Consider the following 19,213-nt stretch of genomic DNA (forward strand, 5'->3'; position numbering starts at 1 on the left):
ATCATATTCAGTAATAGTAAGTGCTTAATAAATGCAGGTCATAGTAAGTGCTTAATAAATGCAGATCACAGTAGGTCATATTAAGTCATAGTGCTTAATAAATACAGGTCATAGTAAGTGCTTAATAAATGCTTGTTGACTGACTCTAAGGGAAGAAAGTTTTGCAACTTTCCCTTGGTCACCCAATAAGTGTGACAGGCCCAGTTTGAATCTGCTTTCCACGGCAGTCTGACATCATGGGTAGAACACAGAAAGACGTGGGTTCTAATCCCTCCTGGATGACCCTGGTGAAATTTCTTACCATCTCTGAGCTTCAGTTTTCTCATTGTGAAGGTTGGAGTCAGTGGCCTCAAAGGTCCATTTGAGCTCTAAAATCCATGATCCTATACTATGAATCTCTCTGGGCCTCAGTTTCCTGATCTGTAAAATGAGGGGGATGGATTTGATGTCTTCTAAGGGCCTTCCCAGCTCTAAGCTTGGGAATCCATGTCCTATAAACCCGTATAAAACACAAATTTAAATGCATTGTAAATCCGTGACCCTTCTGGAGGAGGCTGGACTGGATGAGCTCTCTGAGGTCGCCCTCATCTCCTGAGGCCCCAGCACTGTCCCCCTGCCCCCTGCTTCATGTCACCATCGGACCCTTTTCTGAATTTCCTTGAGGCTGCCTTCCCCAGATGGCCTCTGTCAGACCCACAACCCAAGTTACAAAAGTTTCCAAGTGAGGGGGCACTTCTGAAGACCTCTTCCAGGGACTCCTTGCTCTCCCTTTTCCTATCAGCCCTTCCTGTGAAGACCCCAGGGACCTGTAAAAATAGTTTTCACATTGTTTTGGCAGGGAGCTCTGTCTCTGATTTAATGGAGCAAATAAACAGTGTCAGGGAGGAGCAGGAAAGGAAAGAGAAGAGGAGAGAGAGAGGCAAGAGAAGCCATCCTGGGAAGGAGAAATAGCGGGAAAGTGGCCCTGCCCAGGGGTCACCCTGCCTCTTGGGCCATCTCTAAGATACATGGCAGCTCCCGATCTCCAAGGTCAAATAAGATCACATTTGGAAAGGACTTAGCACAGTGCCTGGCATATAGTAGGAGCTTAATAAGTGCTGCCCCCCCTTCTCTTCTGCACAAATGAAGGAGCTAGTCTAAAGCATCTCCAAAGTCCTTCCTGACTCTTTCATTCTGCAGCTTATAATGACTAAGTGTGAATTCTCTTCAAGACATTGAATAACATCCAAAAAGAAATATTTTATGAATGAGGCAAAACCTTTCCATTAGATATAGAATTTAGCTTATGCCTCAGAGGCAGGATAAAACATTCATTCATTCATTCTTGACATTTATGGAAGGCCTGTAATGTTCAACACATTACTAAGACATGGACCTCAACCACAAGAAGGGTGCAATCCAGGACCAAAGAGGCAGCTGGTGAAGCAGCAGATAAAGTCCTGGGCCTGGGGTCAGGAGGTCCTGAGTTCAAATCCAGCCTCAGATATTTACTAACTCTGTGACCCTGGTGAGTCACTTAAGCCTGTTTGCCTCAGTTCCTCATCTTCCAAATGAAGATGATAATAGCACCTACCTTCCAGGATTGTTGTAAGGATTAAATGAGATACTAATTATAAAGCACTTAGCATAGTTCTGGTACATAGTAGGTGCTACATAAATGCTTATTCTCTTTGAGGAGATGACTTGAACAGTTAACTTTAATTCTGGACAGTACACTTCCTCTCTTAGTTAACTTTTATTCATTTTGTATATATTATATAAATATTCTCACATATTATGTAAATATTTATGTATATATGTATACATTTATGTGTGTTTGCATGAGAAGCAGCCTGGTATAGTGCATAGGGTATTGTCCTCAAAGCCAGGAAGACTTGAATTCAAATCAAGTTAACAAGCATTTATTAAGAGCTTACTGTGTTCTAGGCATTTGTGCTAAGTGCTAGGAATTTAAAGACAAGAAGAAAGGAAGACACTTGCCCTCTGGGAGCTTCTATTCTAATGGGAGAAGACAGAACATAAATGGAGGCTGGAGGGGGAGGAGGTGAAGAGGCCAAGTTCAGAGGTTCCAAGTCTGGAGGTCAGTCTTGACCCTGGGCAATCACTGAAGGTCTCAGTGTCCCAGGAAACTCATTAAGACTCTAAATTGTGTACAAAGTGTGGACCTACATTGCCACAAGGAATTTCATCACCCGGACTTTCCCTCTACCAAGGAAATCACGGGACTGGCCCCTTTCCCATCATATGAACTTTCTCCCCTGTTATAATAAAAGCCCCTTTAGGATGGGCTATTTTGTCTTTGTACCCCTAATGTTTCACAAGGTGCCTAGTTTGTACACAATAGGTGCTTAGTAAATGCTTCTCAACTGGTAGAAAGTTGGAACCAGAAGGCTTTTTAGATGTCGCCTAGATGAGGAAACTGAAGACCAGAGAAGTTGATTCATTTGCCCAAGGTCACAGGACATTGAGTGTGGGTCATCTGGCTCATTTTAGAGCTTCAGGTTAGAAGGACAAAGAAATATCACTTCCAGCTGAAAAAGGACTTTTCCCAAACTTTTGAAAACTTCCTTTAGAAAGAAAGTTAGTGTAATTTATCTAGTGGAAGAAGAACCCCAAATACCCATTGAGAGTGCCTCACTTTTTCATGGATTGCAGCATATTAGAGGCTGAGTGATTTCCAAATATGTACCAAAGACAGGCCAGTCATGTAGTGAAAGGGAGAGATGACAGAATGGGCGTACACTGGTGCCCCTGAGATATTAAAAGCACAGTAAAGAGGACTCCAGAATATTAAGTGGGATCATCCTGGGACACCTGACGGAGAACATGGCAGTGATGTCTAATGGGTAGTGCTCTGGGCCTGGAGTCAGGAAGACCTCTTTCAAATTCTGCCTCAGACACTTATTGGCTGTGAGACCTGGACAGGTCACTTCATCTCTCTCTGGTTGCATTTCCTCATTTGTAAATTGAGGGTGCTAGACTCGATGATTTCTAAGGCCCCTTCCAGCTGTACAGCTGTGTTCCCACAGGCAGATTTGCCCAAGAAGGGAGCGTATGAAAATGTCATCATCTGTGTTGACAAGCCATGCCCACACTGGCAAGATCAGGCGTTCACCAGTGTGCATAAGGACATCAAATGCATCTCCCTGTGCATATAATGGCAAGCAACATGGCGGCACCACCAGCTTTCTCCCACAGTCCCATAGTAATCACGAATCCGACTCCTCAGCTTTGGGCCCCAACATGCGTGTGATCCTCTTTAACATAAATGGAAGCACCAACCAGCTGTCACCATCTGGCGGAATTTATTCCTTCCATGATCTTAGTATTCCACTACATAGTAGATGAGGCAGGTGGATTATTACTGTACATGTTGAGGAAGTGGTTGGAATCTTAGATGTAGGAATGCATTAGCCTTTTAAGAAGGAAGCCACCAAATGCTGCTTTCTACGAGGAGCGTGAGTGCGTTTTCTTTCATGGGGAGAATTCTGTGATATTTTACTGGAGATTAACATGCCTTCATCTCATCATCAAAGATGTGGATTCTTTCTTCATTGCTTGTTTGCAGAAACAGAAAGAGACATTTATAAATCCCAGTGCCACATCATCTACATGCCAACCACCCAGACAGAAGCAAAGTAATATCACATCCCTAAGGTGATGATATCACATCATATCTATCGAGTTTTAACCATAAGAACCTAGGTTCAAATCCCAACTCTAAGACTGTGCTAACTTTGGCAAAGTCACTTAATCCCACTAAGCCTCAGTTTCCTTATCTGTAAAATGAGAGAGTTGGACATCAGTTCTCAAGGACCTCATTATGCTCTTAAAAATTATTAGGAAACTCAAAAGACCCTTGGGTTACGTGGGTTCTAGCTATCAACATTTACTGTATTAGAAATAAAAACAAATTTTAAAAATATATTCTTTTAGAATACCAATAAAGCTCATCACATTAATATAAATAACATTTTATGAAAAAATAACTTATTTTCCAAAATAAAAAAAAATTCATGAGAAGAGTGGCTTCATTTTACATATTTTTTCAAAACTCTTTCATGTCTGGCTTGAAAGAAGACAGCTAGATTCCCACAGCTGCTCCCGAATTCAATCTCTTGATTTATATATAGTTGAAATAAATGAAGAAACCTGACCTCTCACCGAGATGGAGTGGGATAAGGAAAGAGTATTTTAATAACCAAATACTATCTTAGTATTATTATTAAAGTAGTTTTGACCTCAGGGAACCTCAAGAGGCTAAGAAGCACACTTGGAGAACTACTGGTTAGATAATATCTGCTATCTCTCCTAGTCCTAAATCTCTGATTCTGTGGTCTGGAGGAAAATTAAAACCTTCAGTCAAGTACGGGGATGTGTCTAAACTGCAGCTCTTTGACATCATATGGAGAAGGCGTCCTTGCCCATCAGACAATCAGCAAGCATTTGTTAAGGGCTTCCCATGTGAGAGGCACTGTGCTGAACCCTGGAAATACAAAGACCAATGGGAAAACAGTCCCTGCCCTCAGGAAGCTAATACTCTAGTTGAGGAAGATGACCTGTACATCTGTAGTCAAGGTTACTAACCCTGACTGGTTCATGCCAGTTTGTCAGCCAGTCTTTGAAAAATTGGAAAGCAAGCTCTCAGCATTACTCCTCAGTCTTACCTTTGCAACCATACCCAGGAGTTAGGTTTTGCTCATTTACTTTAATGAATGCATTTTATTTATAGAGTAACTAGCATTTCCTCTGACAGCTCCTGTGTGTATTAAAAATGAAAGTTCTTTCAGGAGCATCTCTTTATAATAAATGCCAGCATAATTTAAACAGAAGATTAGAAAAAGTACTTCTCTTTGGTAATTAGTCACCATATTCATTCACTGGGCAATTGATCGTTTCCCAAATACCTTCCATTCATAAAACAGAATACAAGGAACCTCATTTGGAAGGGGCCAGATTAATGGGGTTTAGCTGACAGTTTATGAAAACATTCCTGTATCTGTTTATGAAGTTTCTCCATCCTGACAGTGTAGCATAGAGTAGACGGAACCTTGGTCCTCAGAGGTGAATGTTGGTTTTGCTGTTTCTGTTTGTATTTCTATGGCACCCCCATTCACCCACTTTCTCGTGTTTATGACCTTGGCCATGTTACTTCATGGGCACAGACCTCAGTTTCTTCTCTAAAATAAATGGGTTGGAATTGGTGGTTTGTAAGGAATCTTTCTAGTTGGAAAAGATTATTCATTTTCATCAAAAAAAAGTCTTTGTTATGAGAGATAGCTCTTGGAGAAGGGAAAGGGAGAGATATAGGGAGAGATCTAGGTGATGTAAAAATAAAATCAATAAAATCTATTTTTAGATAATGTAATTCTTTATTTAAAAAAAATATTTGTTAATTGGCCTGAGTTGAAATCCTGGTTCTACCACTTACTTCCTGTGTGACCTTGGGAAATCGCTTCTTTCCCTCTCTGAGCCTCAGTTTCCTTGTCTGCAAAATGACTTATTTGGATTCAGAGTCTCTGAGGTGTCTCCCTGCTCTAAATCTATGATCAGTTAAATTCACCAAATAAAAGACTATCCTAGTTGAAAGGAACCTCCAAGGTCATCCAGCCTTTCTCTGAAGAGTGTAAGTTAGGGAGAATTCCAGACTTCCTAGGACAGCCCATTCCACTCCCCGACAGCTCTCAATTTTCCTGCTTTCTCGCCTCAGTTTACCTCTTTCTCACTTGCACCTGTAGCCACAAGTCCTAGGACCTTTACCACCTAGCTTACCCTCCTCTCTTCACCTGCTTCTTAATGTCCCTCCTAAAATGTGGCATCTGGACTGACTGCCCTCTGAGGGCCCTTCCAGCTACAGCCTCTGTGGTTCTGATTTGTCCGCATTTGGTCAACGGATCAAATGTGTGAGTGAACATGATTTTCTTGGTCAGTCAGTAGACATTTATACCTACTGTGTTCTAAGCATTATGCTAAAAGCTGGAGGTTTTTTAAAAACTGAGTCCAAACTTCTAACTTTACAGATGAGAAAAATGAGGCTGTGTTTTGTCTAAAGTTGTTTAGCCTCGAAGAATCTCAGTTTCTTCATCTGTAAAATGGGAACAGTGATACCTGTAGCATCTACTTGACAAGGTCATAGTAAGACTCAAGTGACCTAGTGGATACAAAAGCACTTTACGACCTTGAAAGTGCTGTATGAATATCAGTTGTTATTTGCCTTACCACTGCTGCCCATCTGTGTGTGTAGAAGCTGCCTTAACCTAAAGGCAGTGCTCATTTCAGAATCGTCCTACCCTGGGAATCACAGCAAAGGCTTTTTCCTTTCCCTGCGTCAACTTGGAAGAACACAGTTATCACTCAGCATGAGCTATGCCTCCATTCTAGCTGGCAGCGTTATCATGATGGAAATAACCTGCCGGGCATCTGAGTGCAGCCTAATGAGAAAAGACACCGATGGAACAGGAGAGGCAGCCTCGTACTCTGACCCGTCTCACCTTTGGGTGGCACGGGTGGGTTGGCTCCTTCTTCCAAAGATTGACTCAGCTAGAGGCATTGTTGAAGTCTCTTCTATCCTATTTTTCGATGCCTAACTAGAGAACCACCAGAAATCATCTTTCAGATCTGTTGGGTTGGCCTGGCCTTTCTGCTCTGTTCTTTAATTTAATCCCTTTGAAGGTAGAGCGTTCAGCTGCTCCCATTAAGTCACTTGGAAACTAGCATGGCTATGTGTGATAGGCTTGAATTTCTTTCTGTTCTTCAGAAAAAAAAAGAATTCTATGTCATTGTATCATAGCAGTCAGGGATTCTACTTTGCTAGCAATCAATCAATCAACAAGCATTTAGTAAGCATTTACCATGTGTCAGATGCTGATCCAGAGACCAGAGGCACAATGAAAAAGTGAAAACTGTCCCTGCCCTCAAGGAGCTTCCGTTCTAGTGGGAGAGACATGCATGCACTGGTAGATGGGAAATGAACACAGAGAAGATGGAAGAAAGCCATTTTGATTGACCATCCCCACTCAGTAGGCTCCTGGAATCGTAGCTTTAGAGCTGGAAGGGACCGTCATCTGTAAAATGGGAACAATGACACGTGTAGCATCTACATGGGCAGGTCCCACTGTCTGCTTCAGTTTTATACTAGTTTTATCACCACATCCACCAGGCACATCTTTCACTTACTGTAACCACAGCCTTAGGCATCAGGGATGTTCCATCATTCATCCTTTAATAGGTACCGTGTTAGCTCAGGTGGGTTTGGGGGATTTGTATGTGATTGTATGTGTGCATGTGTGCGTACATATGTGTATGTGGACATGCATGTGTGGTGAGGGAGGCAGGAAGGAGGAGGTCTTGTGTTATTTTTATCATGTAATAGAAAAAAATGCTGGACGTGAAGTCAGGAAAAAACCAGGTTTGAATCCAACTTCCTCAATTCTGGATTCACTTGTAGGGCAGAATCTGTAATCCTACGAACCAGCCCAAGGGGCTTTTTGAGTATTATTCTGAGAAGGGCATCCGCTGGCCTCACCCAACTGGCCAAGAGGCCCATGCCACAAAAAAGGTTCAGAACTCCTTAGTCTAGAGTGAATGGCAGCATCAGAGACAAGCGTCATGGCCCCCGCAGCTAGTACAAGATCTGGAAGCCCTGCTGAGCGTCGTCAGCTAGAAGAGTTCCCGTCCTTCATGTAGACCCCTCACTGGCGGCTCTTCCTCACAAAGCATTCACAGAAGTAGCACCAGAAGGGCTTACACGAAGCAGAAAAATGGAGGGCCTCCCACCTTCTAGGAGCGCGCAGGCTTGGTCGGGCCGTCAGGGTTCCTCAAAGTCGGCGAGGTCAAAGAACACGAGGCCTCCTCTAGTTCTGTTATCTTCTCACAGGAAGGGTCATGGCCATGGCCCAGCCTAGCTGGCTGCCACGCAGCCCAGATCCGAGCTGCGTGCTCCAGATGTCTGCGGGCCAGCCACACTCACGGTTGGTCGGCACTCTGAGCGTCCTGTTTTCTGCAAGTTCCTCTGCAGAACAAAAGTCGCTTTCTCCAAGGTCCCAGGGCGTTCTTTCCACTGAGATTCCCCGGATCTGAGTGGACTTTCTTTTCCCTGTTCTGCTCACCTTCATTCTCCATGTTTGTGCAGCTCTGAAACCGAGGGCTGGGGATGCTTTGGGGCAGCACGCTCCCAGAATGAAGCCGGCAGCCGTCCCTCAGTAATTCAGGCGGGCAGTCCCGAGCTAATTACAAGGCCCAGGCAGTCGCACCCTTCTCTCCCAAGGTGCAGAAGGAGCACACAGACGAGCTTAGATCAGTCTGCCGGCCTCCTGCCGTTTTCAAGCCCTCTGTCCCCTCGCCTGGGTCAGGCTCAAACACCTCTTTCTGTTCATCCCTCCTACCCAGACCTCTCAGCTCTGGCCGGCGTTTGTATGGTCCTTGTTTGTATCAGGAGAAGAAGTTAGGGAGTAGAAGCTAGCTAGATAGCAGGGAAAAGAAGGAAAGTTGGTGGTGGTGGTGGCGTTCAGTCGTTTCAGTCTTGTCCTACTTTTTGTGTCTCCCAATTGGGGTTTTCTTGGCAAAGTTACTAGAGTGGTTTCCAGTTCTGTTCTCCAGCTCATCTGACAGATGGGGAAACTGAGGCAAACAGGGTTAAGTGACTTGCCCAGAGTCACACAGCTAGTGTCTGAGGCCAGATTTGAACTCAGGAAGATGAGTCTTCCTGACTCCAGGCCCTGTGCTCTATGCACTATGGCGCCACCTAGCTGCCCCAAGAGAAAGAAGTAAAGAAGCATTTGGCCAAAGGAGAGCGTCTCATTCTGTTAACTAGTCATGACTTTCCTGTGTAGCTAAAGATAATGGTCCTGATGCAGTGGAAAGAATATTGGATTTGGAGTCAGAGGACCTGAGTTCAAATCCTGACTGTCACTTAACTACCTGTATGAATTTCAGAAAGTTCCGCCAACCTCTCTGGGCCTCACTTTTCTTCTTTGTCAAGTAAGGTTAGAGTAAGGCCCCTTTGAGCTCTGAATCTATGCTCCGTTCACAGAGGGAGTTCCTAAAACATTTTGGACAGGGTAAGCTTCATTTGAATAAGCGGATAGTCAAGGGGACTATTTTGAAGGACTGTACCCATTTGGATGTGTAAATTGTTCTGATATAGATTCCTAGAAAGTGTCTTTATTATGCCTGGCACATAGTAAGCTCTTAATATGGACTTGTTAATTGGTTGATTGATATATGAGACTTTAGTGTTTAGGATTATGGAATTATTGATTTAGAACTGGAAGGAACTTTAAAGTTCGTCAAGGCCAACCCATGTTTCTTACAGATCAGGAAATCAACATTTGGAGAATCCTTGTAACTGCCCCACATCGCCACACTAGTTAGTGGTTAAGCTGTGGGTACTTTGTAGGACTCCTATCTCTTTCTAATTATTCTTTCTATTATAGCAAGCTGCCTCCCTTATCTATTTTTTAAATCATTTTTCATTTATACTCACACAAGCCTTGAAAATAATCAGAAATAGCTGGTTAACGGAGAAATTTCCACTCAGATGAGGATTACATAATTCCATTTAAAGGCAACGTGCAAGACTCCTAGCTGAGATGGAAAAATGATGATTTAGTATATTCAGAATCAAACTTAGTATGCTAAGTACCCCGTTCAAGCCACAACTTTGAGTCTTTTTTTTCAAAGTGTGAAGCCACAATGGGGTCAGGGATTAGAGGAGGAGATAATAAGTTGAGTAACAGGTAGGCACTTGCCTTTTGGAGACAGGTATGTCTTGTTTAAAGTCAGGACCTATGGGGAGGCTGCCAGTACTGATGAGACGATTGCTGGGGACACCAGAAAAGCCTTTCTGTTTGAAAGGTAAGATAGGGAACAGCAACCTGGACTTTAAGAGCCCTCCTTGCTATGATGTCCCTGACTCAGGTTCTTCAAAAGCCCTCAAGCGCTACTACCTGTCCTTCCAGAAGTCACTTCAAAGAATCCTGGCATCTGAGAGGTGGAAGGGAGCTTAGAGGTCATGTCATTGACCCTGTGTATGACCAGACCATCCTGCAGAGTGACTGTTAGTCATCCAGCCTCCAGGAGAAGACCTCCAGTGAGAAGGAACCCATCACTACCCAAAGCAGCCCATGTGGACACCCAGGGCAGCCAGGTGGTGCTGCACTGAATAGATCAGGGTCTGGAGTCAGGAAGACCTGAGTTCAAATCTGCACTCACACACTAGCTGTGTGGTCCTCGGCAAGTCACTTAACCCAGTTTGCCTCAGTTTCCTCATCTGTAAGATGAGCTGGAGAAGGAAATGGCAAACCACTCCGGAATCTTTGCCAAGAAAACCCCAAATGGGGGCACAAAGAGTCAGATACAACTGAAACAACTCAACAACAAATTGTTAGTAACTTTTTTCCTGACGTCAAAATTTATTTTGCCTCTGTGCAGCTTCTACTTATTCTTTGTTGCTGCCCTCTAAGACCAGGAAGAACAATTCCAATCCCTCATACATGCAATATTTGAGACGGCTATTCTGTTTTCTGCACCCCACCCATTCCCCAAGTCTTATCTCCTCCAGACTAAACACTTCCCAAATGATTGAACAAATTCTTTTATGGAATGGTCTCAATTGGAGCTGACCAAGGAAAAGTGTCTTAATTTACTAATAAGTATTAAAACACTTTCTGACCTATTTCTTATGACTGCTAAACTGTATCCAAAGGCATTCTAAAAAAAAAAAGAGGTTCCAAAGTATTCTGAGCAGTGAGAGCATAATTTTACTAAGTGCATAGACTTCCAAGGGAACGACTTTGAGCCTTTTCCACAAGAAGGGAGAATGATACAATAAGAAAGTTCCAAATTTGAAGTCAAAAGACCTGGGTTCAAATCCCATCTCTGCCAATTATTAGCTTCATGACCTTGGGCAAGTCTCTGAGCCTTCGTTTGCTCATCTGGAAAATGAAGGAATTGGACAGGATGACCTCTAACATACATCCCTTTGAACTCTCTACTTTAGGATGTAGAGCCCTTCTGAATTTTAAGACTTTTTTTTAAATGTATCTTTATATTTTGATTTCCTGCAGTCAAAGTAGAAGAATTATGAGGAAATAAGACAGTGGCTTGAGTTGTGAGAATCAATATATCCAAAAATAATTTTGCATCCTCAAAGTAGGCTACAGATCAAATGGAATGATGATGCTTCACACATTTGTAGAGCACCTGTCATGTGCCCGGCACATAGTAGGTGCTGTTAAAGTGCTTATTCTCTTCCCTCTCCACCCCCACCCCAGAAGGGAGTTGCTGTTCCTGTAGACACTTCAGCAAGCTCTGTACTGTATAGGTCAGTCATGTTATTGGACTAAGCATAGCGTTTGTGGCCATGACTAAAGAAAGTTGAGGAGCTCCTAGTCCTTCGATGGGAACAAAGTGTCCCCTCTCCTCCAACCTCAACCTCATTGTTTCAGTGGGAAAATCTGAGTTGCCGTGACATCATCTCAGCATACAGAACCTAATCAGCTGGGAGCTCCAGGGCTGCCCAGTGCAGCAACAGCACAGCAAAAATGGCGGAGAGTTAATGAGAGTTCCTTCCTTCTTTCTTGATCCCATCTTTTCCCAGGAGCAGGCATTCTCTGGAGCCTATTTCCCTGAGCTCCCTTTGTTTTCCCAGATGGCTCAAACAGCCTGGCTAAGCCCAACAGCACTGCTTAGCCCCTGCTTTCCAGACTTGGGGGCGTTTACATACCCAGTCTTTCTTTCTTTGAGTTTCAGTGGGCACACACAAGGCTCCCTCTCACTAGATGATGGATCACTTGTTTGAAACATGAAAATGAATCACATGGGAGAGTTTCTTACCAACCAGTGAGAAAGTGGAGCCCAGCTCGTGGGGATGTCAAACCATATAGGAAATCAACGAGCTTAGATTCAATTCGAGAAGTATTTATTAAGTGCCTACTGTGTACCAAAATCTAAGTATTTATTAAGTGCCTACTGTGTACCGCAATTCAAGAAATATTTATTAAGCACTTATGATATACCACAATTCAAGAAGTATTTATTAAGTGCCACTGTGTACTAGGCACTGGTGAAACAAAGACAGAGAAGAAAGAGTCCCTGCTCTCAAGTTTATATTCTAAGCTTCCCTCACCATACACGACCACACACACACACACACACACACACACACAGAGCACCTAATCCAGTGCTAATGCATCTACTAGGTATTTAATTAGTATTTCTAGTGTGGAAGGAAGGGATGCTGCAGTAAAGAATTCAGGAGAAAATCAGAAATCCTTACTTGTGAAAACAATAATATAGATTTTTCTTTATCTTCTGTTCTCTTTCCCCTTTCTCATCTTTCCTTTTCATTTATTTTCTTTCCTTTTTAATTTTTTCTCTTTTCTTTTCCATTTCCTCTTCTTTCCTTTCTTCTTTTTTCCTTCTTTTCTCCTTCTCTCTTGTCTTATCTTTTGTCTTCTCTTCTTTCATTTCCTTTGGTCCAAACCTGTGATTTCATCAATAGGGAAATCTCTTGGCGTGGGAACTGTCCACTGATACAAATTTTGTCCACCAGGCCATAGCTTACAACCTTAAAGAGTTATGTGGGGGGCACCAAGAGCATAGGCCACTTAGACGACATCATACAGTCATTCCATTCTGGGGGTAAAACTCAAATCTGAATCCAGGTCTTCTGACTCCAAGGATGGCCATGTCTCTGCCATGCCACGCTGCTTTTCACTTTATGACATCATGGTAGAAATATCTACGGAAATCCCACCGTTTAAATGTGTCTAGATTAATTAGGGTCCTACAATGTTTTCCTGGGTCTCAAAACCAGAAGTCAATGGGTTGGGGTTCCCAATCACCAGCTGCTTTGCTTTAATTTGAAACTCTAACCTTCAGTTCCACCCCCCCCTCATGTTTTTCCTTAACCCATCTAACATTTCAAGTGTGAAAGAATGAATAATGTCCTAACCCACTAACCAGCTTGAAAGGGCATTTCTTTCAATGTTCCCTAATACCACTCCCAACTCCCATTTTTTTCACTCATGAATTGTTTAATTGAATTAAGCTCATAGTGAGGAGAACTCGTGTCATGCAAGGCAGTGCTAGGCCACCCAGGACACTAAATTTAATTCAACAAGCATTTATTAATCACCTATTGTGGGCCAAATACTGTGCTAGGAGCTAGTGATTCAGAGACTTGGGCTGCTCCGGAAATTTCTTAAAACTTGACAACCTGAAACAAAAGATTGAAGGTTGCAGATAGGAAGATCTCAGCTCAGCAGAGTATCTTTTCTCAGTCTGCTTTCCCAGAAAAAAATCGGGGAGGGGAAAATTTATGCTTTTCCCTGGAAAGAGTTGCACGTTTTCTCCAGGGACTTCTAATTGGGGATGCAAAAGAGAGAAACCTGGCGTATGAGGTCTGGATACATAGACCCATGTTTGAATTTTGCCTCAACCACTTATTGCCTACATGACCTTGGGCAAGTCACCTTTTCTGAGCCTGTTTTTCCCCTTTGTAAAATAAATTAGACCAGATGACCATGGAGGGCCGTCTAGCCCTTGATCTAAGATGTCATTGTCCTCACTTCACCTACAATTTCAGTTTCCTCATCTGTAAATGAGAGTTATACTAGAACATCTCCCAGACCCCTTCTAGCTCCAAATCTAGGTTCCTGTTATCCTGTTACCTCCCCACCTTGGGCCCTAGCCTTCTTATATGTCAAATAAGGGGATTGGGCTGTAGGCCTCTAGCTCTACTCCTGGGGTCTTATCATTTCTGGTCCTCTGAAATTATGACTTTCCAGTAGATGCCAAAATATACCATATGTTACCTTTGGATAGTTCGGCGCTTCCATGGGACCTGTGACTTGATCTCATCTCCCTCCTTTGGTTCTGATCGTACCGCATGCACACCGATGCCAATCAGATCCCATCCACACCCTCTAATCTAGGTCCCTTTTTATCCATTTCCTTCCATAAATCTCCCATCTGGGCAGTTTGCTACAGACTTTCCCCTAGGCCTTCTGATGTTCTGCAGCATACTAACTCCCCATGTTTAAAAACCAAAAAAGAAAGAAAAATAAAGATATAGAAACATACCAAACCCCATCTCCAGCCACAAAACATTCATTCTGAAAGTATTTCACTGGCACCTCCTAAAGCTACCCTGTTTTTCTCATTACATGGAGAATTATTACTAGGAGTAATTTACACAATGAATGATTTTTCCAGCCCTGTTCATAAAATAGTCATTTAATGTAACTTTTAAAATGTCCCCATGCCCAACTGGAAGGCATGACAACCTCCCTAGGAAGAATATAAGGGCACTTAGGTTAGTCGTGGTAGAAAATCTCATCTCAGGATGTATCTAACAAAGGAAACAAGACCTGGGAACACATTTCTACGAGAGAAAAAAATAGAAATAGGGTAAGCCTGCTCTCCATTCCCTGTGGGAAATAATCTGGCAAAATGCTTAAAAAAAAACCCAGTCTATTCGCCTTGCTCTCAAAAATTACTGAACCTGTCACCCTTGTATCTGAAGATATAGCTGACAGTTAATCCAAAGAAAGAATGTTTCTTTTGAATTGTTTTTAGGTGTTTTGGAAATAATTTTGTCATAGTCGTTACAGCCAAATTCCCATAAAAGGCCAACTCTCTGGTGTTTTCTCTAAGAGAGCTGGCCTTGATTTGAGACAAGGCTTTTGTTTTGATCTGATTAACAGAAAGTGCCCTTTTTTCCCCCTGTGGTCCTTAAGTCAACAAGCATTTATTGAGCACCCACAGTGTGTCAGGCGCTGTGTTAAGCATCTTAAAATATCAGCAGCACCTGTGGCATCCCTTAAAAATCTTGATGTAAAGTCAAAAGGCCTTTGTTAGTCACCGTTCGTAACAGCCACCTGACCTCCCTGACGATTGCTCGTTATTGAAAAGCTCTGAATCTTGGAGCCAGAGGAAGCCAGTTCTATTAGTGATTCTGCCGCTTCCTACCTGGGTGACCTTGGGGAAGTTCTTCACTTCTCTGAGCCTCAGTTTCCTCATCTGTAATATGAGAATATTGGACCTAGATGAGTCTGGGGGCCCTTCCAGCTCTAAATCTGTCATCCTGGGACCTTGTTATTACGTGATGACTTCACGAACCAATTACTCCATTATTCCAGTTACTATTATTACAATTATTATACCGTTACTCCAATTACTCCATTATTCCTCTGGCTCCTGTCTGTTCAAATACCTTGAATACTTGTGACCTTGAGCAAATCACGTAACCTACCTAGGCCTCAGTTTCTTCCCCTAAAATATGAGGGAGTGGGACGTGATAACCTCTTGGGTGCCTCCCATCCCTAGAACTACTGCTCTCTGGTTCGAAATCTCTTCATTATTGACCTCTATGATCCCATCCAGCCCTACCTAGATCTATCATCCTATCCTCTGTGAGTTCATCAATGTTGATGTTTCCTCCAAAGGTGAAGGTCACTACTCATCCAAGCCTCCCTATCCTATAGGTCTCCTGTTCATGAGCTTCCATTGATTTGTCATGGCAGGGGCAAAAACTAATGAAAACAGGACAAAGTAATGGAACCCTCTAAATCTGATGCTCAGAAACTTTTGTGTCAAGGGCCTCTTTTGTCAGTCTGGTGAGACCTACGGATCCTTTCTCAGAATAATCTTTTAAATGCATAAAATAAAATACAGAATTGCAAAAGGAAATCAAGTATATTGAAATAAAGTTATCAAAATATATATTAAAAATAAGTTCACGAACCCCACTTCCAAATTGGATTAATGTGTTTGAATGAAAGTAGTATGAAACCCTTGAAAATGGCAAAATTTTGAGGTCACTGCAAAGAGCAGAGGAACGATGAAGCCATTTCAATATGGCGCCAGGACAACTGCAGCTTTGCTAGCACTTAGTGGGATGTATATGCAGGTGGTGAGGGTTCTGTTTTCTGGAGGCTCCATTTTACATGTCATAAAGATGCTAGGCACCATATGGGCCCTGGAAATGTAGCTTGTTTAAAGTGGTTTTTTTTTTTATTTTTCCCCTAGAACTCTTGAATTTCTGATTTTTTAAAGGCTTTATCCATATTATAGCATTACACAAATATTCCGTGACTTTCAGAAATGCACCAGCACCAGGGTGAAAAGCCGGGTTGTGAAAAGATCTTCCGACTTCATTTCATTCTTCCCTGTGCTGTAAAGGCCATGGGTGCCGCATGCAGGCACTCGGGTAAAATTCCGATGGCACTCCTTGCCAGTGCATCCTAATTTCCTAATTTGTTCAGGGTTAAGAGGTGGAGGGAGGGGGGAGGAAGCCGAGACGTCCCTAACAATGGATTTTTACCTACCAGTCATTTGAAAAAGGATCTCCCGCCCTCCACTTACCCCTTCTTTGTCATTTTCTAGATAGCTCTCACTAGCCCCGAAGCCTTGCTAGCTAAAACGTGTGCCCATTTCTCTGTTAATCAGCTGCTTGGGCTCTGAGAATGTGTGTTCTGGTGTTGTTTGTGTGCATTCTGGTGCTGCTTCCTGAACGCATGTGTCCCTTCCCTTCACAGCCTACTCGACACCCAGCACCTCCCCCGCAAACCGATTCGTCAGTGTTGGACCCCGGGATCCAAGCTTTGTAAATATCCCTCAACAGACACAGGTGGGCCGATCTCCTCTTTTCTGTATCTGGTGCATTTCCGCTGGTCTCTTGGCACAGCCAGCTACATTGTCTCGTCCTTCTACAGAGCCCCTCGTCTCCGAGCAGTCCTGCTTCCTGAATTCCCTGTGTGTCCTTAGAACTTAGGAAGGAAAAATGTTGCCTATAACATTTAGGAACTAGAAGAAGAGAGCTTCCCTCCTAGGGCTGCTGCAGGGATAATACGAAAACCTTCCAGGTACCAGGAAGAGACTGTAACTGCTGTTCAGAATCTCTTGCCTTGGATCTCCCTAAAAAATTGAGCTAGAAAGTCAGCCACACTTGAGCAAAAATGAGTCATGTCCTGCCACCGTTATCGCTTTATTTGACTTTGGGAACTGGGAAACCAGTGGCTCTGTATTTTTCATAATGGAATCAGGAGACCAGGTCAGCATTGTTGTTGTTTGTCTCTTTGGGGAAAAAAAAAAAAAAAAAAAAAAACATTTTATGAGTCCCATTGAATTCTTGAGGTTGGTTCAAAAATTAGCTGATGGCAGTTTTGTTAGTGACTAATTCAAGCCCGATGTAAGGTGCGCTAAGTGGGGGCGGGGCAGCATTTATAATAGACCATGATACGTGGTCAGGTAGGCAAGAAAATCATGTCCCAGAATAGAGCGAGCTGTTGGGTTAGAATCACTTCATAGTTGTCTTTCTGGGTGAAGAATAGTTAAAGCAATTCAATTATTTTTGAAATGGCTATTACCAGTTTAAGAGACAATGCTAGGCATTTGGGGTCAAAAGGTAAACCGAGTCAAGGGATTCGGAACTCTGCAGAAACCGCTCTGTGTCATAGGGGAGAGAGAGAGAGAAGTTTCTCAGTTCAGGATGGGAACCTGAGCATCCCTTCTCTCGTCTGACGTGGGCACGAGGCCCACATTTCCCGAACGTGCTTGCCACCCGAACGCCACCGCTGTGCCGGAGACGGTCTGTGCTTTTTGTGTGTGTGTTTTCAGTGCATGCCTACGTCACCTGCAGATGCTTCCTCTGTTGCTCCTATTAACCTCTGCCTGTAAGAAGTGACGAGGTGCCAATAAGCAGGATGGATTTGCCTCCCCAGGACTTGTGTAAAAGGCTCTCTTTTATGGCTACGTCAACAGTACAGGTTACAGGACATTGTATTTGAGACCTTCTCTGCATTAAGCAGGGTCGCAGAAGGTACAGGCAGCTGGGGTGGGAGTGGGGGGAGGGAGAGGCGAGGGGGAGGGGGAGGGAAAGGAGGAGGAGGAGAGAGGATTAACTCTTCTACTCCCAACATCTTCCTTCATCTATGGGAATCCAGCTCATATCGACCACTGGGAGAGTAGACTCCCTCCCAGAAAACTCCAAGTTCAGCGCTGACTTTGAGAAGCCCGAGTCTTCCCTATGATTTGAAAAATGACTTTAAAGTTCCCCCGAATGAACCAAAATAGAGAAAACAGGCTTTCAGGCCGTACTGTTAATACCTTCAGCCACTAGGGTCTCTCCATTATAGTTCAGGAAAACTGAATTCAAGAAGACAACAACTTTCCTGGATTTTTTGTTTTCTTTTGTTCCATTTCTCAGGCTTTTTCAAGTAGTTTTGTACACCCATTAGTTCATTGAATACCAGCCACCCCTCTCCCCCCCAAAAAATTGTAGCTTACAAATTATTTTGAACTATCCCTTTGGTTTTTTGCACAGGCAGTAATCCACAATGTTGAACCCTGGCCCTGAGTTCCATCCAGATTATAGTTCCATATGAGAAAGAGGTGACACAGCCTGTGTAGTCCTATCGAGCAGATGCCTTCCTCTGGTGGCATGTTATAGTGGAAAAAGTAAGAATCCAAATTCAAATCCGAGTGAATCTGTCATTTACCATCATTGGGATCTGCGGTAATTTGCTTTTTCTCTGGGCCTCAGTTTCCTCTTTTGTATAATCAAGGGGCTGCATTAGATGAACTCTAAAGGCCCTTCCAGCCCTACCTACATCTATACTCCTTTCATCTTGTGACATGTACCCCCACCCCAGACCCTCCCCATACTACTGTTTCCTCAGCTGTAAAATGAGAATCTTGAATTATATGACCTCTAAATCTATGATGCTATATTTGAATTTATTTGTTTATAGTCCTTGTTTTATAAACCTGAGCAGGTCACTTTCCTTCCATGGACCTCCCTTTCTTCATCTGTAAAGTGAGGGAGTTGGGCTAGATGGCCTCGGACGACCTTTTCTGGGCTCAATTTGTGATCCCTCGCTGGGGCTCAGTTTCTTCAGCTGTAAAATGAGAGAGTTGAAGTAAGTGACCTCTGAGGTCCCTTCCACATCTTAATCTGTGACCCTATAATTACATTTCTGTGAATATGGAACTAATAATAATAATAGCATTTATGTAATATAACATTACATAGCTCTTTGCATATATTGCATTTAATCCTCACAACCATCCTGGGGTTGTGCTATTATTATTATAATCTGGGAGTTAGATACTATTATTATCCCCATTTTATAGTTGAGGAAATGGAGGCAGACAGAGGTGAAGTGACTTGCCCAGGGTCACCCAGCTAGTAAGCGTCTGAGGCCAGATT

At 43.1% G+C, this 19,213-nt stretch overlaps 1 protein-coding gene across 4 annotated transcripts in view; it reads left to right on the forward strand.

Annotated features, from left to right (window-relative positions):
• Window positions 1-19,213, forward strand: part of NFIA (nuclear factor I A) — a 464,681-nt gene that overhangs the window by 399,866 nt on the left and 45,602 nt on the right. For 3 of the 4 annotated variants that reach the window (XM_027852710.1, XM_027852708.1, XM_027852709.1), the window contains exon 10: window positions 16,542-16,633. The exons of the other annotated variant lie outside the window; for it this stretch is intronic. In XM_027852710.1, coding sequence (XP_027708511.1) covers window positions 16,542-16,633 — 92 coding nt within the window. The remainder of the gene's footprint in view (window positions 1-16,541; window positions 16,634-19,213) is intronic. 4 annotated transcript variants of the gene reach the window in all.

The sequence above is a fragment of the Vombatus ursinus genome, unplaced genomic scaffold (assembly GCF_900497805.2).
Source record: "Vombatus ursinus unplaced genomic scaffold, bare-nosed wombat genome assembly UNPS02009824.1, whole genome shotgun sequence".
Classification (NCBI taxonomy): Eukaryota; Metazoa; Chordata; class Mammalia; order Diprotodontia; family Vombatidae; genus Vombatus; species Vombatus ursinus.